The sequence below is a fragment of the Eumetopias jubatus genome, unplaced genomic scaffold, assembly GCF_037043125.1.
Source record: "Eumetopias jubatus isolate StellerSeaLion01/CBP00866 unplaced genomic scaffold, mEumJub1_p1.0 scaffold_8, whole genome shotgun sequence".
Lineage (NCBI taxonomy): Eukaryota > Metazoa > Chordata > Mammalia > Carnivora > Otariidae > Eumetopias > Eumetopias jubatus.
The window spans coordinates 45,067,458-45,094,246 of record NW_028274814.1 but is presented as its reverse complement, the minus strand read 5'-3'; the positions used below and the strand labels follow the sequence as shown (position 1 = coordinate 45,094,246).

At 39.5% G+C, this 26,789-nt stretch overlaps 1 protein-coding gene across 9 annotated transcripts in view; it reads right to left on the bottom strand.

Annotated features, from left to right (window-relative positions):
• LOC114222491 (antigen WC1.1-like) overlaps positions 1-23,737 on the bottom strand; it is a 41,921-nt gene extending 18,184 nt beyond the window's left edge. For 6 of the 9 annotated variants that reach the window (XM_028121000.1, XM_028121003.1, XM_028121001.1 and 3 more), the window contains exons 1-4: positions 23,610-23,737; positions 7,334-7,654; positions 443-745; positions 31-348 (exon numbers count right to left, since the gene is read on the bottom strand). In XM_028121000.1, coding sequence (XP_027976801.1) covers positions 31-348; positions 443-745; positions 7,334-7,654; positions 23,610-23,685 — 1,018 coding nt within the window. In that variant the 5' untranslated portion in view covers positions 23,686-23,737. Of the gene's footprint in view, positions 1-30; positions 349-442; positions 746-7,333; positions 7,655-22,381; positions 22,483-23,609 lie in introns of all 9 variants that reach the window. The other 3 variants (XM_028121004.2, XM_028121007.1, XM_028121008.1) reach the window with 3 other exon arrangements.
• Positions 23,738-26,789: the final 3,052 nt, after the last annotated feature.

The window sequence follows — 26,789 nt, the reverse complement described above, 5'->3', positions numbered from 1 at the left end:
AGTACCAGTTAGTCCTTTCCTCTCTCTTACCTGAACAGATCACCGAGGCTGTGTTTCCATGGGTACAATCAGAAATGCCCAGGGCAGTCACAGGGCAATTCCACAAAAAAGACTCAGCCCCTGAGCAGTGAAACCGAGCTTCCCAAATCTTATCACCTCCTTCCACAAAGTATGCTCCTTCTGGAGTAGAGACAGCGACTCCACAGCCAAGCTGTTGACAAACAACATTGGCATTGGCCATATTCCAGTGTGAGGCGCAAAGCATTTTCCAGTGTCCAGAAATATGCATCTCCACTTGTCCCTCACACTGAGAGATGCCATTTTTCATGAGTCGGACTTCTGTGTACACTAGGAGGAGAAGACAAGTTTTCAGCCAAATCTCATGTCTTTTTTACCCCGGGAGAGTATTGTGGCGAGGTTGAAGTCCCACTCTGCATCTCACCTGAACAGAAAACTTGAACAGCCCCACGGTGGCAAGCACCTCCTGGACAGGACTCACTGTGGCAAAACCAGAGCTCAGGTTCGTGCCCTTTACACTGGAATTCCTTAGGCCAAACTCTATCTGACTCTCTGAAGGACACATCCCCCAGGAAAGAAACAGCTTTGCCACACCCTAGCTCTGCACAGATGACCTGGGCGGTGAGTAATGTAAAGTTCCCATCGGACAACGGAACCCAGTCTTTTCCAGAATGCACTTCTACCTGCCCTAAGCAGGGTCCATCCCCTCCAGCTAGACGCACAAATCCTAAAAGAAAAAAGAAAACCAAACCAAGTAAGTGTTCATGATTCTTGCTTGGCAGTTAGAAGTGACATGTCATGGACAATGGTATATGACCATGACGTGTCATAATAAAAGTTTTCTTTTCCCAGGCATTGGGAATGAGAAGAGGACTTAATAGTGGTGTCAGAATGGGACCTCCATGAGTCAGTTTCTGAAAACAGATTATTTGGAGTAGCTGAACATTAGGAAAATATACTTTGGGGTTGGTTAGAGAAGCAAATTCCTCATTTGAGCCCAAGGAAACTGCATAATATGTAGGCATTCAAACTTAAGTACAGAAGTATGAAGAACAAAACCAAACCAGAGAGATATGGGCTATAAGACGGTAGAGATCTGTCAGCCAGACAGGTTAGAAAGTCATCCTGAGACTTGTGGGGCTCAAATTCTGGTCAGCTTCCTTTCCCAGAAGACAACCCTCAAGTGACTGAAGATAGGGAAAACCATGAGGTCTGTATCCATGAATGCATGACACCCTATAGACAGACTCAATATTAGAAATATAGACATTATAACCAATCCATAATTGTGAGTACAAATCTTATCTATCTGATAATTTTTTATGGCAAAATATTCCATGAACTTCTTATGTTACCTAAGTGGGAAAGATGAATCTGGATGTTAAGAAAGCTCAGAGAGTCAGGAGAGGAAGGGTGTGGTTCGAGCCGTCTCTCTTGAAACCCTAGGATATAAGAATAGCCTCCTTCCAATCCATGAACACAAGACAACTCTTCCATTTATTTGTATATTCTTTCATTTTCTTCATTCAGTGTTTTACTTTTTTTAATTTTTAAAGAGTAAGCATTAAAAACATGCAGAAATTAGATGATTGAATTAGCTGACAAAGTCTTTAAACCATTTATATAAATATACTCAATGAAACATAAAGCAGATTTTTAAAAACTGGAAAAAAACTAAATGGAACTTCTAAAACTGAAAAATACAATATCTGGAATGAGAAATTATCTAGATTAACTTACAAGATTAGACATTGCAGAATAAAAGAATTATGAAGTTAAACAGAGAACAACAGAAGCTTTCTCTCTGAAGCACAAAGAGAGAAGATAGAAAAATCACCTGTGAAAATGCATTTCAAAACTGAATGAAGATGAAAATGTTTTCAAATAAATAAAAAATGATAGAACTTGAGGCCACCAGAACTGCATTACACAAAAGTATTACCGAAATTTCTTCAAGCTAAAGGAAAATAGTAACAGATGAAAACGTGGATCTACCCAAAGCTTATAAAGACTACTGTAAATGATAAATCTGTGGGCAAATATAAAAAACTTTGTCTCATTTTTAAAATAATAGAATATTTCAGGCAAATATAACAGCAATGTGTTATAAGATTTATAATATATTTATAAATAAAATCTATGACAACAATAGCACAAATGACAAGAAGAGGGAAATGGAAGTATACCGTGGTAAGGTCTTCCATTATATATTGTGATACAATATTATTTGGAGTTAAAATATGATTAAAGAGTAATAATTTCAACATTATGGTAAATCTAAAAAACATTAGAATTACCACAAAGAATACATTAGATATGATATATCTAATAAACCAACAGAGTAAATAAAATAGAATACTAAAAATACTCAAAGATTAAAATAGGAACAAAGAATACATAAGACAAATAGCAAGTTAGTAGACTTAAACCCAAGCATATCAATAATTACATTAGATTGAAATAATTTAAATGCTCCAAATAAAAGCAAGATAATCATACTGAATAGAAGTAAGACACCACTTCCATTATATCTCAATAAAACTAGGGAAAAGGAGTAAGACTCACCATATACCGTCCGCAAAAACATATATACATTAAATATAAACACAGAAACAGGGGTGCCTGGGTGGCTCAGTCAGTTCAGCATTTGAGTCTTGATTTTAGCTCACATCATGATCTCAGGGTCGTGAGATCGAGCCCTGCATCTGGCTCCACACTGAGCATGGAGCTTGCTTGAGATTCTCTCTCCCTCTCCCTCTGCCCTTCCCCTCCTCTTTAAAATAAAATTAATAGTAAAAAAATAAATACAGAAACATATTAAAAGTGTCAGAAAAGATAGACCATGCAAGTACTAATCAAAGAAAGCTGTTGTTTTCTATATTAATATCAGACAAACTAAGACTATAGGGCAAGGAATATATTTAAAAATAAAGAAGATATATTTCATAATGATAAAATACAAAAGAAATCACGTAATATCAAACTTAGCGGGATACTGCTAAAGCAGTGCTTAGAAGAAAGTCTAGAGCCTTGACACTTCCTTAATGCATACATTAGAATACAAAACCCTCTTACACTGTTGGTGGGAACGCAAACTGGTACAGCCACTCTGGAAAACAGTATGGAGGTTCCTCAAAAAGTTAAAAATAGAGCTATCTTACAACCCAGCAATTGCACTACTCGGTATTTATCCCAAAGATACAGATGTAGTGAAAAGAAGGGGCACATGCAATGTTCATAACAGCAATGTCCACAATAGCCAAACTGTGGAAGAAGCTGAGATGCCCTTCAACATATGAATGGATAAAAAAGATGTGGTTCACATGAGAGACGATGGACTCTGAAAAACACACTGAGGGTTCTAGAGGGGAGGGGGGTGGGGGGATGGGTTAGCCTGGTGATGGGTATAAAAGAGGGCACGTTCTGCGTGGGGCACTGGGTGTTATACACAAACAATGAATCATGGAACACTACATCAAAAACTAATGATGTAATGTATGGTGATTAACATAACAATAAAAAATCAACTGCCAAAAAAAAAGATGTGGTTCATATATACAATGGAATATTATTCCGCCATCAGAAAGGATGAATAACCACCATTTGCATCGACATGGATGGAACTGGAGGGGATTATGCTAAGTGAAGTAAGTCAAGCAGAGAAAGACAATTATCATATGGTTTCACTCATATGTGGAACATAAGCAATAGCACGGAGGAGGGGAAGGGAAGGAAAATCGGAAGGTGGAGAAATCAGAGGAGATGAACCATGAGAGACTATGGACCCCAGGAAACAAAGTGAGGGTTTCAGAGGGGAGGGGGTGGGGGAAGGGGTGACAGGGTGATGGGTATTAAAGAGGGCACGTGTTGTGATGAGCACTGGATGTTATACATAACTAATGAATCATTGAACACTACGTCAAAAACTAATGATGTACTATACAGTGGCTAACAACATAATAAAAAAAGAGGATAGTTTAGCTAAGAAAGTTTAAATAGGGCCACACACAAAAAAATAGAATACAAAAGAAAAATTAAATATAAATATCTAAGATTCCAACTCAAGAATCTACAAAATAAACAGCAAATCATAACCAAAAGAGAAGAATGTAAACTAAGAATCCAAATTAATGAAATAGAAAACAATTACAATAAAGAAAATCAACAGGGTTCATTGGTGATTCTTTTAAAAGAATATAAAACTGATAACTTCTAGTAGACCCAATAAAGAAAAAATGAGAAAATACACAAATTAACAATATCAGGGATGAAAAGGGGGTTATCATTAGGGATCCTATCAATATGCAAAAGATACGATATGAACAAGTTTTGTTCTAATTTGAAAATTTTATTTATAATAGGATGAGTCCTTGAAAACTAATTACTTGAAAAACACAATTTACCAAAAACTGGTACAAAAAGAAATGGAAAATCTAAGTACTCCTTTATTTGTTAAAGAAATAGAAGTCATATTATATTGGGGCACTGGGGGGCTCTGTCAGTTAAGCATCTGCCTTCAGCTCAGGGCTCAGATTGTGGTCCGGGGTCTAGGGATCAAACCCCTTGTCTGCTTCTCCCTCTCCCTCTGCCATTTCCCCCTGGCTTCTGCTCGCTCTCTCTCTCATTCTCTCTCTCTCAAATAAATAGATAAAATCTTTAAAAAAAAAGAAATAGAACTCATACTATAAAAATTTCCCACAAAGAAAGTTACAAGCTTCAAATACCTGCACTTCCTTGGAGCTCAAAAACAACTCCTGCATCAACATAGAGGAGGAGAGGTAGAGAGGAAATGAGAACAAGAAGTCTAAAACAGAAGCTGTAGTGAATATATGAATTAACATGGATCTTCAGTCCCCAACCTCCCCTCCTGAAGTTCATTGCATCTTCATCCCCTTCCCGTTCTGTACCTCAGTGATGTAGCCCTTCTCGATTTGTGAAGCCCCTCCCCAACCTTCCTCCCCCTCCCCCAAACCCTCTGAAATCCCCTTTTTATTTCAAACAAGGTCCTCTATACTCTTCACAGATCATTCTTTCTACCTCTGGATTTCTGCTAAACACAATACTTTATTTCTAACAATTCTACTAGGAGGCTGAAATTTCTCTTTCATACCCCTTTCCTAAAATCGACAGAAAGGAATTCCAAGAATTCAATTTAAATTTAAAATTTTGCAAAAACATCATTTCCTATTCTTATCAATGTTACATCACCACCACTTTGACTTCCCTTTACATCATTAAAACATGTTCTGGAAAATACAGAACCAGATGAAGAGTAGAAACTGATGACAAAGAGATTAGTCAAAGTAAACTGAAACAGTTCATTAAAATATGAGAATTTAAATTAAAGCAATGGTAATGGTAATCAGGGAGTAAAAAACAAAATTAAAGTTTAGATGCCATTCTACTCTCAAACTCTTTTTATCTTTATGTATACCTTAACTGGAATTAATATCAAAAGCATCAATTTTCTTAAGATAGTAATAGAATTTCCAACATCACACACTCTATTTTGACTCAGATACTGATTTATCAAAATAAGACAGGTCCCCTGTAGTGTTTCCACAAGTTTATCTGCAGTTGATACCATGATTAGGACATTGTGACAATAAGGAATGTTACCTGAAATGCCAGAAAACAAGTTTTCTTTTTTTTTTTTAAGATTTTATTTATTTATTTGAGAGAGAGAGAATGAGAGATAGAGAGCACGAGAGGGAAGAGGGTCAGAGGGAGAAGCAGACTCCCCGATGAGCAGGGAGCCCGATGCGGGACTCGATCCTGGGACTCCAGGATCATGACCTGAGCCGAAGGCAGTCGTTTAACCAACTGAGCCACCCAGGCGCCCTAAAAAAAATTCTAACTGAAGGTAGTAAACACAAATGCCCCTTGAAAATATTTTTTAAAATAATAATAAAGAGGATGGGAGGAAACTTTTGAGATGATAGGTAGCTTTATGGTACAGATCGTGCTAATGCTCTCACAGATGTATACTTCCCTCCAAACTCATCAAGTTGTATACATTCAGTAAATACAAGGTTTTTTATTTTTGCATCAATCATGCCTCAAAAAAGAAAATAATTGTACTTTTAAGGACCTGAATTAGTATCACCAAAGATCCACTGAAGTTACAATTTGAAAAAATCACTTTTCCAGTGATCATGCAGATCACAAAAATGCTCACTGGCTATAGGATCATGCTGTTAGGTTGCTATAGACCTAGTCAAATGTACTCATATCTCCACATTTCTCACCACTCCATCAGATGGGGTGGCCCTTTTTTAAGATGCAACAACCTACCTTAGGGAATTCACTGTGATATCTGATAGTATATTCCTCAAGTCAAGCTGTTCTGATGGCATTAATGACGGACCTTTTCATCAATCATTGTGATAACTACTGAAAACATCTCTGGCAAATACCAACTCCACCCATTCACACTCTAGTTTCATTGCTGTCTCTGCTGCTTCCACTTTGGCATATGCCAAATGCACTTAGGCAGAATGGAGCACTTCTTATGTGCCACCTCAGGTTCTCTCGGCCTCACTGCCCTTAGTATTTCCTTTGCTCCTGCTACTATATTATAAATTTTAAAATTGAATATTTTCCTACTGCCTCAATGTCTTCATGAACAGGCTAGGAGCACACCACCCAGGTGACCAGGTGCACCAATGAGATAAGGCTGACACCTTGCCACCAGTGCCCCTTCTTTCCCTGCTCTGACTGTGACCTAGTAACATTCAAATGTTTTTGAATTGTTCAAATGTTTTGTGTACTCCACCTTGACCCCCAAAATGGTCATTTACCCACAGGTCTTTCCTCTCTTTCCTGGCTCTCCACCTGCTTGGTTGAGCCTGCTCCCTTGGCACTTCTTCCATGTGGCCCCCTTGCAACGTTAATGACTCCATCTCTCTAGGACTTGCAAGTAAAATAGGCTTCGTTTCCCTGAATCTCTCCCTTGTCCCCTCTTGTGGTTCTACCTGACTGACCTTCTCATGAAAGAAAACAAAATAGTTACCACGATGAAACTTAATTTCATACGGGGACAACCCAGCAGTTGTACCTGTATGAAACATTTGACCCCACCTTCCTACCTTTTATGACACACCACAGAGATCTGAAGGACCCAGTGATCCATAGGTCTCGAGCCTTCGCTGTCCAGGGCCAAGCAAGTCCTTATGCTTCCTTGAGCACCTAATACTCTAGGAGTCACTGTGTGACTGGGGTCTTCACCCAAGCATGTGATCCTGTTAGTTATTCTAGGAACGAAACCAAGGCTATTCCTACTGGGCATCCCCTTGACAGATCAGACAGGCCTTACCTGAGCAGACTACTCCAGCATCCCAATTATGGGACAAGCGTTGATTACGGTAGTCTTGAATAGGAAAACGATGACAGTCATTGAGAGTTAATTCTGTCCCTTCACAAACAGTCTGAAAAAGCCAAATAGGCCCATCCCCTGATCCAAAATGAGCCCGTCTGGGGGCATCAACAGCATGTCCACATCCCAGCTGTCTGCACACCACATCTGCAGCTTCCATATACCACTTGTAATCACACACCGTGCCCCATTCTCCTTTGTATTTCACTTCCACTCTCCCCTCACAGCGGTGGCCCCCATTCATCAGCCTTAGCTCCGTAACTGTAAGAGAAACATAAACACAGAACACAGGACACAGGAAAGATTTTAGCATATTAGTGGTATGCTGGTAACTATTAAAAAATGAGCTCTCCAGGGGAGGAAAAAAAAAAAAACCCTCTCATGTATAGCATTTGTTGATTTCTGTGGTATAAATATTCCCACTGTGGTCAATTTTAAGCTACCAATGTGGCATCATTGAACATGGAGTTGGGGAGGAAATGTACACAATTATTTTTCACAAGCAAGTAAGATTCAGCTCCATGAATACCAATGAGGACAGGCCTTCAGATGACTCTAACTGCTGCCTTCTCAGTAGGTACACATAAGGCTGATAGGGTCCCAAATTCTCCCATCTCATTTACAGTTCATGGCCCATGAAGTCAGTGGAGGACTATGCCCATTCCTTCTCTGTCCCATAAGGAACACTCTCATCTAGCTTTGGAAGAAAGGACTGTGTTAAGCAGCCTCTAAAATGTCCTGATTATTCCTACTTCCTGATATTCACACTTTTACATAACCCTCCTAGCACTTGAATGTGGCCTAAACCTAATAACATTCGTCTACCAATGGAATTTGGTAAAAGTGATGCGATGTCACTTAAAAAATCAAGTTTCAAGATAATTCTGGTTTCTCCTGTTGACCTGTCTTGCTCTCTCACTTGCTTGCTCTGATGAAGCAAGCTGCCATATGATGAGCTGCATGTGGAGAGACCAACATAACAAGAACCTGAGGGAGGCCTCTAGTCAAGAGCCAGCAAGGGACTGAGGCTCTCAGTTTAGATAGTCCTCCAGGGGCTTAATGCCGCCAATAACCAGGTAAATAAGCTTGGATGGTATTCAGTCCCATTGAACCTTAAGATAATTGCAATCTTGTGAGAGATCATGAATCAGGAGACCCAGATAAGCCATGCCTAGATTCCTGGTCCACAGAAACTATGAGATACTAGATAGTTGTTTTAAGCTGCTGAGTTTGGCAGTAATTTGTTGTACAGAGATCTATTACTAATTTAGGGGTTCTCTGCAGAGTCAGAAAACAGCAAGTTGGACAAGCTAGAGATTTATATAAGGGGCTTAAGTGCTTCATCCAAATAAGGCTTCTTCCTAAGTGGCCAATTCTGTGACCTTGGTCCTACTTGGAACTGGGACCTAAACCACCTCTTTCTTGTCATATCAGTTTCTTATCCAGTGAAATATGTTCCTGCTCTCCCGTCAGGAACAGAGAAGTGGATTTCCTAAGGTCCTAGAACCATCTCCATTAGCTTTACATTGGGGTTAGCAAAATGAGAATTTTTTTTCTTATACTATAATCAAAATGTGGTCCCTGGGGTACCTTTCACACTGCTCAGGTCTATACCTGGTTCCATATGCTTCCACTCTGGAAATCAGATGTGGTGCATCAAAAAGATGGGAAGATGTCGAACTTGGAAACAATCTTGGTGTGCTAGTCTGCTCAGGCAGGCTGCCATAACAAAATACCATAGACTAGGTGACTTAAACAGAAATTTATTTTCTCACAGTTCTGGAATCTGGAAAGTCCAAGATCAAGGTGCTGGTACATCAGTTTTCATTCTGAGACGTCTTCTCTTGGCTTGTAAGCCACTGCTGTCTCACTGTGTGTGCTCACGTGGCTTTTTCACAGTACGTGTACACAGGGAAAGATGGAGAGAGATCACTCTCTTTCTTTCTCTTATAAGGCCACCAATCCTATTGGATTAGGGCCCCACCATTATGACCTCATTTAGCCTTAATTACCTCCTAAAGACCCTATTTCCAAAGATAGTAAAAATGGGAGCTAGGGCTTCAACATATGAATTTTGAAGGGACACAATGCAATCCATAGCACCTGAAGAGGTACATTCTAGGAAGGAAATAAAGATAAATGTGAAGAAGGTAAAGGAGATAGTAGAAGAAGGGAGACATCCTGTGAAGCTTACTCAGTTTTTTTTTAAAGTCTAAAATTGAGGTGAGAGTAAAAGATTGAAATGGGATCCTAAAAGTGCATAAGAAACTATTATTAATAGTAAAGTTGTCAAAATAATAATAGTAATAATAAAATCATCTAGGGACACCTGGTGGCTCAGTCAATTGAGCATTCGACTTGAGAGATCAAGCTCCACATCGGGCTCTGTGCTGGGCATGGAGCCTGCCTAAGAGTCTCTCTCTCCCTCTATCTTTGCCCCTCCCCCCTCAAATAAATAAATCTTTTTAAAATAATAATAATAAAATAATGGATTAAGAGGCAGGTCCTGTGCTAAATGCTGTAAACACAGAAATAATTAGACAATATTCTTATCTTCAGGTAGCTTGTATCTAGTTGGTGACACAAGCAAGCAGATGATTTCATTACTGTGAAAAGTTCCGGGAGACTTTCTTAGGAATAGTAAGCTTGGTTATTTGAATTTATCTCTTCTGCTGAAAATAAATAAAATAAAAAGTGGAATAAAACATACTAAAAATGATCTTAAAAGATTAAATACCTGATAAGATAGGAAGGAAAAATCAGGTCAAATCTGAAGGGAAAATGGGAATTCGTTCAGACACAGGAGCATGGAATGTGCTTTTACCTGACAGCATTAGCTTATTCAAGAAAATGTGTTTAATTTATGGCCTTTGATGGTGAGGAGGCACAAATCAAATCCCAAACCCATACCCACATGAGAACTCTAACAGAAGACAGACTCTACAATAGCTGGGATACTAGTTGAAATAGACATGCCCTTGTATAAAATTACATTTAAAGTTTGAACCTCTAGATTATCTAGATAATATCAATGCTGCACTTCTATTAAGGTAGCCCACTATTAAAAGTGCCATAAAATCATGGAAAAATTAAAATAAGATCCTCACAGAAGAAATTGCCTTCATGCCAGGCCTCAAATTACTTCTATAAAGAATTTTCATAAATAAAATGACCAGTACATTGTCCAGAATAGACAAATACACAAAGAAACAAAGGTCCATTAACAATAACCAAGAGGGGATGCCTGGGTGGCTCAGTCGTTAAGCATCTGCCTTCGGCTCAGGTCATGATCGAGGGTCCTGGGATTGAGCCCTGCACCGGGCTCCCTGCTCAGCAAACAGTCTGCTCCTCCCTCTGCCTGCAGCTCCCACTGCTTATGTGCTCTCTCTAACAAATAAATAAATAAAATACTTTAAAAAAAAAACAATAACCAAGAGAAACCACTGAAACAGGCAGACACTTCTGATATTAGATATATTAGATGTTGGTTATATCAAAATCACATATACTATATTCAAAGAAATAAAAATACACTTTTTATGGATTCTTCAAGGAACTAAAAAAAAATGCATAGAAAAAACTGTAAAACCCAAAAGAACTTCCATGAATGAAAAATATATTTGTTGAAATTAAAATTTTTTCATCAGATTAAATTCAGGTAAAGAGAATTATTGAAGTGAACAATAAGTTAGAAGAAATTATCTAGAGTGGTGCACAGAGAAACAAAAGAATAAAAAATACAGAAAAGAGGATCAGAGACATAAAGTGGAGCAACTTAAATTGAAATATGAGAAGGAAGAGAGGGAGAGAGAGAGCAACACACACATAGAAAGAAATAAAATTGAGCAGAAGCAATATTTGAAAAATATTGGTTAAGAAATTTCCAGAACTCATGAAAGACACTAATCCTTAAAGTGAATAAGCCCAACAAAACTCAAGCAAGCCATATAAAAAGGAATTTATTTGTAGACACATCATGGATGTGATAGATAGGACTAGTGTTCAGCAATATTTCAAGTTTTCTCTGGGCACATGGAAATATCAATACTTCCTTGCTTGTTTGAAATTAAGCATGACTTTGTGATCTGTTTTACTGAACAAAGTATGAGAACAAACGAGTGTAGCACTTTCAGAAAGAAATATATAAAAGCTACTATATGCATCTACCATAGTAAATCTTACAGCCTCATGTTAAAGTAGTGGCATAAGAGAGGGAGGCATTCAACAACTTAAGAAGTTGAATAATCATAAGCAGAGGCCCTGCCAAACTGAAGAGAATGTGTAGTGTAAGAATAATAAATGTTGTTCATTTAATCTTCTGAAATGTGGGTTGTTACTACAATATAACCTAATTATTCTTGTTAAAATGATGAAAAACAGCAGAAAACTGACAAAGAAAAAAATTTTAAGATAGAATTGGTACACATTACCTCCAACTGAGCAACATCTATACTAACATTTAAGTCCCCAAAACAACAAGAGATGCCAGTACAGAGTAGAGAAGCCTTAGATGATCCAAAAGAGAAACAAATCGTCAATCTAAATTTTTATACTCAAGAACACTCTATTTAAGTGACATCACCAAAATGGCAAAGTAGGAGACACCAGACTCCATCCCCCCCCACCCCACAAAATGATCAATAATTAGATAGCTTTCCATGAACAAAGGCACTCTGGGAAAGCTTGTGAGTACACTTGAGAAGTTTTGGCAACACAAAGACTGCACATTTTGCCAGCATCATCCTATCCCTCAAGCCAATATTGCTCAGTACAAAGAAGGAACTTCCTAGCTAGAAAGAATTTTCTTCCAGTCCTACCTCTGCCTACCCTGGTTCCCCAGCCCCCAGCCCCAGAGTCACTCCTGAGGACCCGAACAGCTCTTACAGCCACCACAGATGCCCTACAGTTCTTGCCAAGGTCCATATAGTTGTCAAAGCTGTGGACCTCAGCAACCTGACCTGAAGAGACATCATGCTCCCCAGACCCAGTGCTGCCACACACCCCTGCACTTGACACCCTGCATCACTACACCCAAGTCACAGCATGCTACAGTGTGCCCTCACTCACAGGTGAAGATCTTCTACTTAAAAATCAGTCTATAGAATCTGGAAGAGGTCACTGCTCCTACAAATGCACAGACACCTATGCAGGGCTACAGGGATCAAGAAGACTCAAGGTGAAATGATTCCACCAAAGGAATACAATAAACCTCCAGTACATGGTCCAAAAGAAATGGAGACATAGGAATTACCCTACAAAAAATTCAAAATAAGTGTTCTAAAGATGCTCAGAGAACTACAAGAAAACATATATAAGCAATATAATAGTATTAGGAAAACAATACACAAACAAAATGAGAATTTCAACAAAGAGATAGAAAGCATAAAAAGCTTTTTTTTATGTATTCATAAAATTGTATTCTTCAGCTCCAAGTGGAGCTGAAGAATACAATTACTGATATGAAGAATTCAATAAAGAGCTTCAATAGCAGAAGCTATTGAAGAATCAGTGAGTGAAAAGACAAATCAATGGAAATTATCCAATCAGATGAGCAAAAGAAAAAGAATAAAAGGAATGAAGAAAGCCCATCAGATTTATAGGACAGCATCAAAAGAAACTATGTACTAATCACCAGAGCCACAGAAGAAGATAGAAGAGAATGGGGTAGAAAGCTTATTTAAAAAAATAATGCCTGAGACGTTTCCAAAGTAAGGAAGAGATTCAGACATCGAAGCTCATAAAGCTAATAGGTCACCGCAAAATTTCAACCCAAAATCATCTCATCCAAGACAAACTATAATAAAACTTCCTAAAATCAAATATAAGGAGGGAATTTTAAAAGCATCAACATAAAAAAAATTCAATACAAGGAAATCCACATAAGACAATCAGTAGGCTGCTTAGCAGAGACATTGCAACCCAGGAGAGAATGATATGATATACTCAAAGTGCTAAAAGTAAGAAACTTCCAATCAAGAATACTTTACCCAGCATGTTGTCCTTCAGAAATGATGGAAAAATAAAGACTCTTGCTAACAAATAGAAGCTAAGAAAATTCATCAACGCTAGACCTGTATTACAAAAGACACTGAAATTAGTTCTTCAAACTGAAATATGTAATTAGTAACCTGAGAACATATGAAAATACATAACACATTGGTAAAGTATATAGTCAGATTCAGAATACTCTAACACTGTAATATGGTAATGTATTAACTACTTAACTCTAGCATAAAGGTTAAAGGATACAACTATTAAAAATAACTATAGCTAAGGGATGCCTGGGTGGCTCAGTCGGTTAAGTGTCTGACTCCTGATTTCAGCTCAAGTCATGATCTGAGGGTTGTGAGATCGAGCCCTACATCAGGTTCTGTGCTGGGTGTGGAGCCAGCTTGAGATTCTCTCTCTCTCTCTCCCTCACCCCCTTCCCAACTCATGATTGCGTGCACTCTGTGTATGTGTGTGTGTCTCTTAAAAAAAAATTTTTTTTTAGCTAAAACAATATGTTAATGGGTACACGATATAAAATTATGTAAGTTGTAACATCAAAAACATAAAAGGGGAAATTTAAAAGGGTAGAATTTTTATATGCGATAGAAGTTAAATTGCTATCAGTGTAAAGTAGACTGTTTTATATGAAGGTGTTTGGTGTAAGCCTCATGGTAACCACAAAGAGAAAACCTATAGTAGATTCACAAAAGATAAAAATAAGAGTCAAAGCATACCACCATGAAAAACCATCAATTTACAAAAGAGAGCAGCAAGAGGAAGAAAGGAACAAGAGAACTATACAACAGCCAGAAATCAATTAATAAGATGGCATTGATTAAGCCCTACAGATCAATAATTTCTCTAAATGTAAATGGACTGCACTCTCCAATCAAAAGACATAGAGTAGCTGAAAAGATAAAAACGAAAAGACCAGATATATGCTGCCTGCAAGATACTCGCCTCAGCTTTAAGTACACACACAGAATGAAAGTGAAAGGATTTAAAAAGATAGTCCATAGAAATGGACACCAAAAGAAAGCAAGGGTAGTCATACTTGTACAGACAAAATAGACTTTAGTCAAGAGCTGTAAAAGAGACAAATAAGGCCATTATATAATGACAAAGTGGTCAATTCGTCAAGAGGATATAACAATTGTAAATATATGCTTCCAACATTGGAGTACTAAATATATGAAGCAAATACTAACAGATCCAGAGAGAGAAATAGACAACAATAAAATAATAAGTAGAGTACTTCAGTATACCATTCCAAAAATAGGTGGACCATCCATGCAGAAAATCTACAAGGAAACATGGGACTTGAATCATACTTTAAACCAAATGAACCAAAGAGACAGATACAGAAAATTCCATCCAACAGAAGCAGAACATATTCTTCCCAAGCACATATGGAAAATTCTTCAGAATAAATCACACGTTAGGCAACAAAACAGCTCAACAAATCTAAGAAGACTAAAATCATAACAACTATCTCTTTCGATCACAATTGTATGTAACTAAAAATCAACGAAAGAAAGAAAGCTGGAAAATTTACAACAATGTGGACATTAAACAATACAGTTTTAAATAACTAGTGAGTCAAAGAAGAACTCAAAAGGAATTCAAAAAAAATCTGGAAACAAATAAAAATGGAAACACAACATATTAAAACCTATGGAATACTAAAGCAGTTCTAGGAAAGACGTTTATAGCAATAAATGCTTATGTTACCAGAAATAAAGATCTCAAGTTGAAAACCTAACCTTATACCTCAAGTAACTAAGCCAAAGTTAGCGGCAGAAGGAAGGAAATAACAAAGATCAGAGCAAAAATAAATGAAATACGGATCAGATAAACAAGAGAAAAATTTAAGTAAAGTATCTTTACGTGAAAAGATAAAATTGACAAAACTTTAACTAAGAAAACAGAAGACATGAATAAATAAAATTATAAATGAAAGAGGAGACATTACAACTGAAACCACAGAAAAACCAAGGAGCAAAAGAGATTCCTGTGAATAATCATACACCAGTAAATTCAATGACCTACAAAATGGATAAATACCTAGGGACATACAACCTACCAAGAAGAAATCATGAAGGAATAGAAATTCTCAAAAGACTAATAATGAGCAAGGACACAGTAATCAATACCTCCCAAAAAGGAAAATATCAGAACCAGATGGTTTCACTTACTAATACCACCAAAAATTAAAGAATTAAAGGCAATCCTCTGAAACTGTTCTAGAAAAAAATTGAAGAGGAAGGAACACCCCAAACTCATTTTATGATGCCTGCAATACTCTCATATGAAAGCCACATAAGAAAAGAAAAACTCCTGATATAGATGGAAAAATTCTCAACAAAATATGAGTAAGTCATATTCAAAAGCATTTTATATTTTTTCTTTTATTTTTTCTTTTTTAATTATGCTATGTTCATCACATTATGTTATGATCCGTTAATTAAGTTATGTTAATTAATACATTACATCATTAGTTTTTGATGTAGTGTTCCATGATTCATTGTTTGCGTATAACACCCAGTGCTCCATTCAGTATGTGCCCTCTTTAATACCCATCACCAGGCTAACCCATTACCCCAGCCCCCTCCCCTCTAAAACCCTGTTTGTTTTTCAGAGCCCATAGTCTCTCATGGTTCATCTCCCCCTCTGATTTCCTCTCCTTCATTTTTCCCTTCCTATTATCTTCTTCTTCTTTTTTTTTTAACATATAATGTATTATTTGTTTCAGAGGTACAGGTCTGTGATTCAACAGTCTTACACAATTCACAGCGCTCACCATAGCCCATACCCTCCCCAATGTCTATCACCCAGCCACCCTCTCCCTCCTACCCCTCACCACTCCAGCAAACCTCAGTTTGTTTCCTGAGATTAGAATTCCTCATATCAGTGAGGTCATATGATACCTTTCTCTGACTGACGTATTTCGCTCAGCATAATACCCTCCAGGTCCATCCACATCGTTGTAAATGTTAAGATCTCATTCCTTTTGATGGCTGCATAATATTCCATTGTGTATATATACCACATCTTCTTTATCCATTCATCTGTCGATGGACATCTTGGCTCTTTCCACAGTTTAGCATAGTCTCACTTCTTAAAATCAGCAGAGATAGTGGATTAGCTCAAAGACTCTGAGGAGATGACCCCTGGGATTGTGAAGACAATGCCTTTTTTATTGACCATTTGGTTCTGACCAAATCTGATCTTTAGTGACAATAAATGTTGAAATAAGAGAACTAAAACCTAACCAAGTCGAAATCAAGAGGCTATTAATGAGGTGCAATAAAAAATGGAGGCTCTAACTGCTAGGATAAATGGGGCAGAAGAGAGAATTAGTGATATAGAAGACCAAATGATGGAAAATAAAGAAGCTGAGAAAAAGAGAGATGAACAACTACTGAATCACGAGGGCGGAATTTGAGAGATAAGTGATACCATAAGATGAAACAATATTAGGATAATTGGGATCCCAGAAGAAGAAGAAAGAGAGAGGGGGGCAGAAGGTATACTGGAGCAAATTATAGCAGAGAACTTCCCTAATTTGGGGTAAGGAAACAGCATAAACATCCAGGAGGCACAGAGGGCACCCCTCAAAATCAATAAAAATAGGTCAACAACCCGACGTCTAATAGTAAAACTTATGAGTCTCAGAGACAGAGAGAAAATCCCGAAAGCAGCTCGGGAGAAGAGATCAGTAACCTACAATAGTAGAAACACTAGTTTGGCAACAGACCTAGCCACAGAGACGTGGCAGGCCAGAAAGGATTGGCATGATATCTTCAGAGCACTAAATGAGAAAAATATGCAGCCAAGAATATTATATCCAGCTAGGCTGTCATTGAAAATAGAAGGAGAGAAAAAAATTTTCCAGGACAAACAAAAACTAAAGGAATTTGCAAACATGAAACCAGCCCTCCAAGAAATATTGAAAGGGGTCCTCTAAGCAAACAGAGCGCCTAAAAGTAACATAGACCAGACAATTGTCTGTAACATTGACTGTTACAGACAATACACAGTAACAGTCACCTTACAGGCAATACAATGGCACTAAATTCATATCTTTCAATAGTTACCCTGAATGTAAAGGGGCTCAATACCCCAATCAAAAGACACAGGCTATCAGATTGGATTAAAAAACAAGACCCATCAATATGCTGTCTGCAAGAGACTCATTTTAGACCCAAAGACACCTCCAGATTGAAAGTGAGGGGGTAGAAAACTATTTACCATGCTAATGGACACCAAAAGAAAGCTGGGGTGGCAATCCTTATAGCAGACAAATTAGATTTTAAACCAAAGACTATAATAAGAGATGAGGAAGGACACGATATCCTACTTAAAGGGTCTATCCAACAAGAAGATCTAACAATTGTAAATATCTATGCCCCGAACATGGGAGCAACCAATTATATAAGGCAATTAATAACAAAAGCAAAGAAACACATTGACAACAATACAATAATAGTGGGGGACTTTAACACCCCCCTCACTGAAATGAACAGATCATCTAAGCAAAAGATCAACAAGGAAGTAAAGACTTTAAATGATACACTGGACCAAAAGGATTTCACAGATATATTCAGAACATTCCATCCCAAAGCAACGGAATACACGTTCTTCTCTAGTGCCCATGGAACATTCTCCAGAATTGATCACATCCTAGGTCACAAATCAAGTCGCAGCTGGTACCAAAAGATTGGGATCATTCGCTGCATATTTTCAGACCACAATACTTTGAAACTAGAACTCAATCACAAGAGGAAAGTCGGAAAGAACTCAAATACTTGGAGGCTAAAGAACAACCTACTAAAGAATGAATGGGTCAACCGGGAAATTAAAGAAGAATTACAGAAATTCATGGAAACAAATGAAAATGAAAACACAACTGTCCAAAATCCTTGGGATGCAGCAAAGGCAGTACTAAGAGGAAAGTGTATAGCAATACAAGCCTTTCTCAAGAAACAAGAGAGGTCTCAAATACACAACCTAATCCTACACCTAAAGGAGCTGGAGAGAGAACAGCAAATAAAGCCTAAACCCAGCAGGAGAAGAGAAATAATAAAGATCAGAGCAGAAATCAATGAACTAGAAACCAAAAGAACAGTAGAACAAATCAATGAAACTAGGAGCTGGTTCTTTGAAAGAATTAATAAGATTGATAAGCCCCTGGCCAGACTCATCAAAAAGAAAAGAGAAATGACCCAAATCAACAAAATAATGAATGAAAGAGGAGAGATCACAACCAACACCAAAGATATACAAAGAATTATAAGAACATATTATGAACAACTATATGCCAGCAAATTAGATAACCTGGAAGAAATGGATGCATTCCTAGAGCTGTATCAACTACCAAAATTGAACCAGGAAGAAATAGAAAACCTGAACAGACCTATAACCCCTAAGGAAATGGAAGCAGTCATCAAAAATCTCCCAACAAACAAGAGCCCAGGGCCAGATGGCCTCCCAGGGGAATTCTATCAAACATTTAAAGGAGAATTAATACCTATTCTCCTGAAACTGTTCCAAAAAAATAGAAATGGAAGGAAAACTTCCAAACTCATTTTATGAGGCCACCATTACCTTGATCCGCAAATCAGACAAAGACCCCATCAAAAAGGAGAATTACAGACCAATATCCTTGATGAACATGGATGCAAAAATTCTCACCAAAATACTAGCCAATAGGATCCAACAGTACATTAAAAGGATTATGCACCATGACCAAGTGGGATTTATCCCTGGGCTGCAAGGTGGGTATAACATCCACAAATCAATCAACGTGATACAATATAGTAACAAAAGAAAGACCAAGAATCATATGATCTTCTCAATAGATGCAGAGAAAGCATTTGACAAAGTACAGCATCCTTTCTTGATCAAAACTCTTCAGAGTATAGGGATAGAGGGTACCTACCTCAATATCATAAAAGCCATCTATGAAAAACCCACAGCAAATATCATTCTCAATGGGGACAAACTGAGAGCTTTCCCCCTAAGGTCAGGAACACGGCAGGGATGTCCACTATCACCACTGCTATTCAACATAGTATTAGAAGTCCTAGCCACAGCAATCAGACAACAAAAAGAAACCAAAGGCATCAAAATCAGCAAGGAGGAAGTCAAACTCTCACTCTTTGCAGATGATATGATACTTTATGCGGAAAATCCAAAAGACTCTACCCCAAAACTGTTAGAACTCATACAAGAATTCAGTAAAGTGGCAGGTATAAAATCAATGCAAAGAAATCAGTGGCATTCCTATACACCAACAACAAGACAGAAGAAAGAGAAGTTAAGGAGTCGATCCCATTTACAATTGCACCCCAAACCATAAGATACCTAGGAATAAATCTAACCAAAGAGGCAAAGGATCTGTACTCAGAAAACTATAAGATACTCATGAAAGAAATTGAGGAAGACACAAAGAAATGGAAAAACATTCCATGCTCATGGATTGGGAGAACCAACATTGTGAAGATGTCAATGCTACCTAGAGCAATCTATACATTCAATGCAATCCCCATCAAAATACCATCCACTTTTTTCAAAGAAATGGAACAAATAATCCTAAAATTTGTATGGAACCAGAAGAGACCCCGAATAGCCAGAGGAATCTTGAAAAAGAAAAGCAAACCTGGCGGGATCACAATTCCGGACTTCCAGCTCTATTACAAAGCTGTCATCATCAAGACAGTATGGTACTGGCACAAAAACAGACACATAGATCAATGGAACAGAATAGAGAGCCCAGAAATGGACCCTCAACTCTATGGTCAACTCATCTTTGACAAAGCAGGAAAGAATGTCCAATGGAAAAAAGACAGTGTCTTCAACAAATGGTGGTGGGAAAATTGGATAGCCACATGCAGAAGAATGAAACTGGACCATTTCCTTACACCACACACAAAAATAGACTCCAAATGGTTGAAAGACCTAAACGCGAGACAGGAGTCCATCAAAATCCTAAAGGAGAACACAGGCAGCGACCTCTTCGACCTCAGCCACAGCAACTTCTTCCTAGAAACATCGTCAAAGGCAAGGGAAGCAAGGGCAAAAATGAACTTTTGGGATTTCATCAAGATAAAAAGCTTTTGCACAGCAAAAGAAACAGTCCACAAAACCAAAAGGCAACCGACAGAATGGGAGAAAATATTTGCAAATGACATATCAGATAAAGGGCTAGTATCCAAAATCTATAAAGAACTTATCAAACTCAACACCCAAAGAACAAATAATCCAATCAAGAAATGGGCAGAAGACATGAACAGACATTTTTGCAAAGAAGACGTCCAAATGGCCAACAGACACGTGAAAAAGTGGTCAACATCGCTCGGCATCAGGGAAATCCAAATCAAAACCTCAATGAGATACCACCTCACACCAGTCAGAATGGCTAAAATTAAGAAGTCAGGAAACGACAGATGTTGGCGGGGATGCGGAGAAAGGGGAACCCTCCTACACTGTTGGTGGGAATGCAAGCTGGTGCAACCACTCTGGAAAACAGTATGGAGGTTCCTCAAACAGTTGAAAATAGAGCTACCATACGATCCAGCAATTGCACTACTGCGTATTTACCACAAAGATACAAATGTAGGGATCCGAAGGGGTACGTGCACCCCAATGTTTATAGCAGCAATGTCCACGATAGCCAAACTGTGGAGAGAGCCAAGATGTCCATCGACAGACGAATGGCTAAAGAAGAGGTGGTATATATACACAATGGAATATTATGCAGCCATCAAAAAGAATGAGATCTTGCCATTTGCAACGACGTGGATGGAACTGGAGGGTGTTATGCTGAGTGAAATAAGTCAATCAGAGAAAGACATGTTAAATATGACCTCACTGATATGAGGAATTCTTAATCTCAGGAAACTGAGGGTTGCCGGAGTGGTGGGGGGTGGGAGGGAGAGGGTGGCTGGGTGATAGACATTGGGGAGGGTATGTGCTATGGTGAGTGCTGTGAATTGTGCAAGACTGTTGAATCACAGATCTGTACCTCTGAAACAAATAATGCAATATATGTTAAGAAAAAAGAAGAAGCTAGCAGGAGAGGAAGAATGAAGGGGAGGAATCGGAGGGGGAGATGAACCATGAGAGACTACGGACTCTGAGAAACAAACTGAGGGTTCTAGAGGGGAGGGGGGTGGGGGGATGGGTTAGCCTGGTGATGGGTATTAAAGAGGGCACGTTCTGCATGGAGCACTGGGTGTTATGCACAAACAATGAATCATGGAACACTACATCAAAAACTAATGATGTAATGTATGATGATTAATATAACATAATAAAATTAAAAAAAAGAAAAACAATCATGAAGTGATTTACATTTAAATGCAAGGAATTTCAGAACAACATGTTTCATGAAAGCCAAAACATTGAAAACAACTAAATAACCAAAGCGGGTGATTAGGTGATTATATTGCATTTCGGTCGTATAATGAAATAATTGGAAGCAACTAAAATTTTCCATAATACCCTTATAATAGTCCATATTTTTGTCATACTACCATAAAACATTTTAGTGTGTAAAATAAGAATAACAAGATGTCCAAAATATATTGTTAATTTTTAAAAAGAGTTTACAAAATAATAAATACTGAATCGTCCAGTCTTTGAGGGTCTATGTTTCTGTGTATAATGGCATAAACTGTGTTTCAAAGGATAATCTTTTGCCAATGTCCATCATGCATTTCACAGTGGAGACTCCTGAAATGTGTGCCCAATTCAGAAATCATGAAATGCTTTGAAAGGCCAGGACTATTGTTTTACAAAGAGCAAGGCCAATATTGTATGAAATAGAATAAATTTTTAGTAGGATAACACTGAACGGTGTTGGTTCTGGGAACATAAAAAGAATGCTTGCTTTGGTGAAATGTTCTTGCGACCTAAGTTACTACTGAAGAAATTCCCTTTAGTTTTCCTAGTAAGCAGAGGGGGCCTTATATGAGAACACTCATTGTCTCTCACCTTCATGGGACCAAAACTTCTATCTGCACCTCAGTCATCAAGACTCTTCACTAGCATCTGGCCAACACCCATGGAGCAGAAACTTGGAGGGATGGGGTTTCCTGAGGAGAATCATGGAAGGACAGACACTGAGCTCTAGGAGGAAGACAATGAGCACTGACAGCACTCAAAGCTGTAAGCAGTCTCAGCCTGGACTGGCACCCAAATCTGAAAGAGCTGCCTCCTCTAGGCTGAAGGTAAGGGGTTTTGCAGCCTATCCCCGATGGATGCAGTCCTCTGAGTCCAAGGCTCAGTGGAAATCAACTTTCAGAGAGGGATAGAAGAATGCAGGAGAGAGAAAATGTACCCTCCAGAATTCAGAAAGGACCAGCCCAGGATCCCGGTAAGTCAGGAAATGATTCACAAGGACTGGGGCAGGGACTCAGGAGACTTAATATAACTCTGCTGTGCATCAGTTAATCTCTATTAACAAGGGGCCTCCTGTCATGGCTGCAGGTACCTCTGATCTACAACAGGCACTTGGTAGGAATAGGCGAGGCCCAGAGGCAAAGCCTCTCCCAGAACCCAGTGCGGGGCAAACACCACAGTCAAGCAGAGAGAAGGCTGTCGGACTGAAGGAGAGGAGCCTGAGAGGAGAGGCAGGTGTGAGATTATCTACGATCTGGTAACATACGGGACATGGCACTCCCAACACTGTGGGCACTGTGTGCTTCACAGAGCAACCGACTCAGTCACTTCTCAGCAGCCCTGTTCCTCCCGCACAGACAGCCCTCACATGCTCCTCATACCCCCCTCATACTCACTCTACACGCACACACACAAGCACATAGCCTACAGTCACATAAACATATAAAACATGGAAACCCTGAGGGATGGTCATCTGCAAAGCAGACAATTGCAGTGTTCAAGGAACAGCCCAGGGACACAGCTGAGGTCAATCGCTGGTCCTTCCCACACACAGGGAGCCACCGGGACTAACCAAACACTCCCTGAAAACAAGGAAGACTTTGAATCGGACTGTCACTGACCCATCTCAGTCTGGGTTCAATATCATTTCTCTGCAAAATCTGCCACTATGACCAGTTGACACCCCAGAGGAGAAGACCCAGTATTCACAGTCAGTGTGGTTCTTTTTTGGTCAAAAACACACGGTTTACACTGAGGCTTTGGCTCCCTGTCTCCAGAAAACTTTCCCTTCACCCCTTACTGTTGATCCCAGGAAACTCACTTTGAGCTGCCACCATGGTGCTAAGGAGGAAACAGAGTCCCTGAAGAGAGAGATTCAAAGTCATCCTGACTCCCATGTCTTCAAGGTCACAGTCCCTGCTGCAAAATAACCCTGCAAGGAGGTATCAGGACACCAGCAAAGGTCTACAGTAATGGGAGGGGAGAATATATAACATATCCTCTGACATCCTCCCTACTGAGAGCCAATAGAGACACACTTTACCATCTAAGATGTGATCGGAGACTTCATCTGCCACTTTGTGAAGCTCAAACACCAATTAGATTCTGAATCTCAAAAAATCTCCTTATATGAACAACATGGCCTTTTGACATCATGTTTCCTTAGGTCTCTGAGAACCAGGACTGCATCATGGGGGCTGAAGTAGAAAAGTTACATCAAAAAGCATGAGTGGCTTTCTCTCCCCTGGCAGCTGGTGGCAGACTGAGATCTTTGAGGGTCAGGGCGCCGCGATCAGTCACCATTTGGCCCAGGAGAGGAAGTTTTTGGAGCAATTGAGCATTGTTCTTCCCTGTGACTTAGCTCATGGCTGCAACAGAGAACCACAAGGAGGTTTGAAGTACAAGAATAATTATCAGATAAGCCAGCAGAAAATGAGGACCAGCAGCATAGGAATTCACAGGTGAATGTGGAGGGGTGAGGTGGGAATCAAGTGGAGCAGATGTGATTATTGGTCTTTCTTCCCTTCTCAGAACGATCTGGAGACTGGCGACCTGGAGCACAGAGGGGTTCATAATAACAAGGAGCTTTGATAGAATCTAACTTTTCCCCTTCAGGGATCTTTCTTAACCTTTAAAACCACTCTATCCTGCCTACACATGTCAGCTGGGGCTAAACTCTCCTTTACCAGGATGAGAAGGGGCTATAATCTACAGGGTATTTACAGACCTGAATGTCTAGAGAGCCGGGCTGGTGCCCAGGGCTCAGAGCCCATGGCCTCTCTGTCCCCTGCAACCCCTTCCTCATTCCAAACCAGTCCTTGGGCATCCCTCACTTCCCATCTGCTCTAGCCAAATGACTGATTCACTTGCACCAGTTTTCTTCCAGCATTCCCAGCCCCAACCCCCGCACCCCCCCACCCTGCCCCGCCACCACCACCACAACCCTTTTGGAATCTCTCTAAATTCCTAGTTTGGTGTAGCGTGAAGTTGAACCCTGAATCCATCTTGTCTTGCTATCCCTAATACACATATTCACTCTTTTCATTTTTAATGGTTTTACTGTTAGTCACACCAGAAAAAGAAACAAGGGGAGACAGAACCAACAAGCACTCAGAAGGTATGAGTGCTCACTGAGGTAAAAATTTGTGAGTTACTGGGCATCGCACATAACACACCATCAGCTAGCATTTATTAACATCCTCTCTACATCATCACATATAAACACTGTGCCACAGGCTCGAAATAAAACAATGAGCAGGACAGACACTATCCCTGTGCTCATGGGGTTCACAGTCTAGCTCGTAGTTGAAGATGTTAAACAGACTAAGCATGTATGGAATTGTTTCACAATAGATATGAAAAATCTATTATGAAAAAATCCTGTGAGTAATGAGAGGTTACAACATGGAGGCTGTCGGGGAAGCCAACTCTCGCCAGGGGAAGCTTCTCTTTGGAAGGGATATTTCAGCTGATACAAATGAAGGAGTTAGAGTTTGCCTTGAAAGTCAAGTCCCTCAACTCAAGCCTCATCACCCCTCCCTAGACCCTGCCATTGCTGGTAACCACTCCCTTCCAGATTCAAAATGTTTGCATACTGAAATTCTGTTCTTCTAGTTCTTGGTCTTAGTTCAACCACACCTGTCCTTCACCTCAACCCCTCTCCTCCCTTGAATCTCTTGCTCTACTTGAGATAAAATGAACTAAGAGTTGGAGAAAGAATTAAAAATTAGATCACCAAGAGGTGTATTTGAATTGACTGGGGCATAAAGATGTAAAGCCAGGCCCTAGGGGTCTCAGAGTTTGAAAGAACTAACCTGATATTATTGAATTTGTGGGGAACGGTGAACCAGAGCAAGAGGGACAGTGACACTACCGTTTTCTTCAAATGTGTAAAATGCCACAAGTAGCGAGGCTACTTAACTGGCCCTGTTATGTTCATGTTTTTACTGTGAAACATGACTTCCCATAGAGCAATGCTTTGGTGCAGTTACAGGAGTGAAGAATCAGGAAGCTCCAGCCAGTAGGAGCCTAAAGTTTGGGAGAAAAACATGAAACTCCCAGGTTGAGGCAGAAACTACTACAGAGGACAAAGACAGCTGTAAAATCTGTACAGTCTCTCTAGAATGAAAAAATAGATAACCAATGGGAATCTGTCTGATGGAAGGAGAATTGCAAACTAGTCTCTACAACGTGCAGATTCACAGCAGAATGAACTCAGTCAAGCTGACCTACTGATATTACTTATTGTCAATAGGTACCACTCTTAAGAGTATCCATGCCTTCATCCACCTGGCAGGCATCAAAGCAAAAGAAAAGGAAGCTTCCGATCAAGCAGTGTTTCAAATTCACTGCTTCTCTTCCCTTCGGCATTATTTGATGTTATTTCAAAATCACACAGAATCTTTGCACCCCAGCCAACATGCTGACAACTCCACCCTCTTGCTCCAGCTCACACTCCATTGATAATTTTGTCCTCCCTGTCACCCACAGAGTATGAGTGGCACCCTAATACTGTACCGACTCTGTTCAAAGAGTCCTCTTATCAGACCCAAGGTTCATCAGCTCAGTACCCCCGACACAAGCAGCTCTGAACCTCAGACCCACTGCTGGTTCTTTCACGTGTCAGTATCTGGCGGTGAACGCAGGGGTCAGCCTACATCCTCTGGGATTAAACAGTTACTTCCTGTACCACCAGTTCTAGCTGGATCCCTCCTCGACACTCCACTGCTCCCCACAGCTGCCTCCCAATCCTTCCTAATTGGTGTTAACCGCTATTAATCCAGAAGCCTCTGAAGCCACTGAGCCAGGCCTGCAGGGCCTCATGGTCAAGCCTGGATCAAAGGCAGAAAGACCCATGGGCAGTCAGGCAGCAGTCTAGCCTTTCCTCTCCTGCTGGCCCACAGAGTTAGGGTGGGCCCTAACACCTTCACTTCCACTGAGCATAGAAAGTCCCATTTACTCACTTCCATGTTCAACCATTTTTCCTTGGCAGCCATTTTCT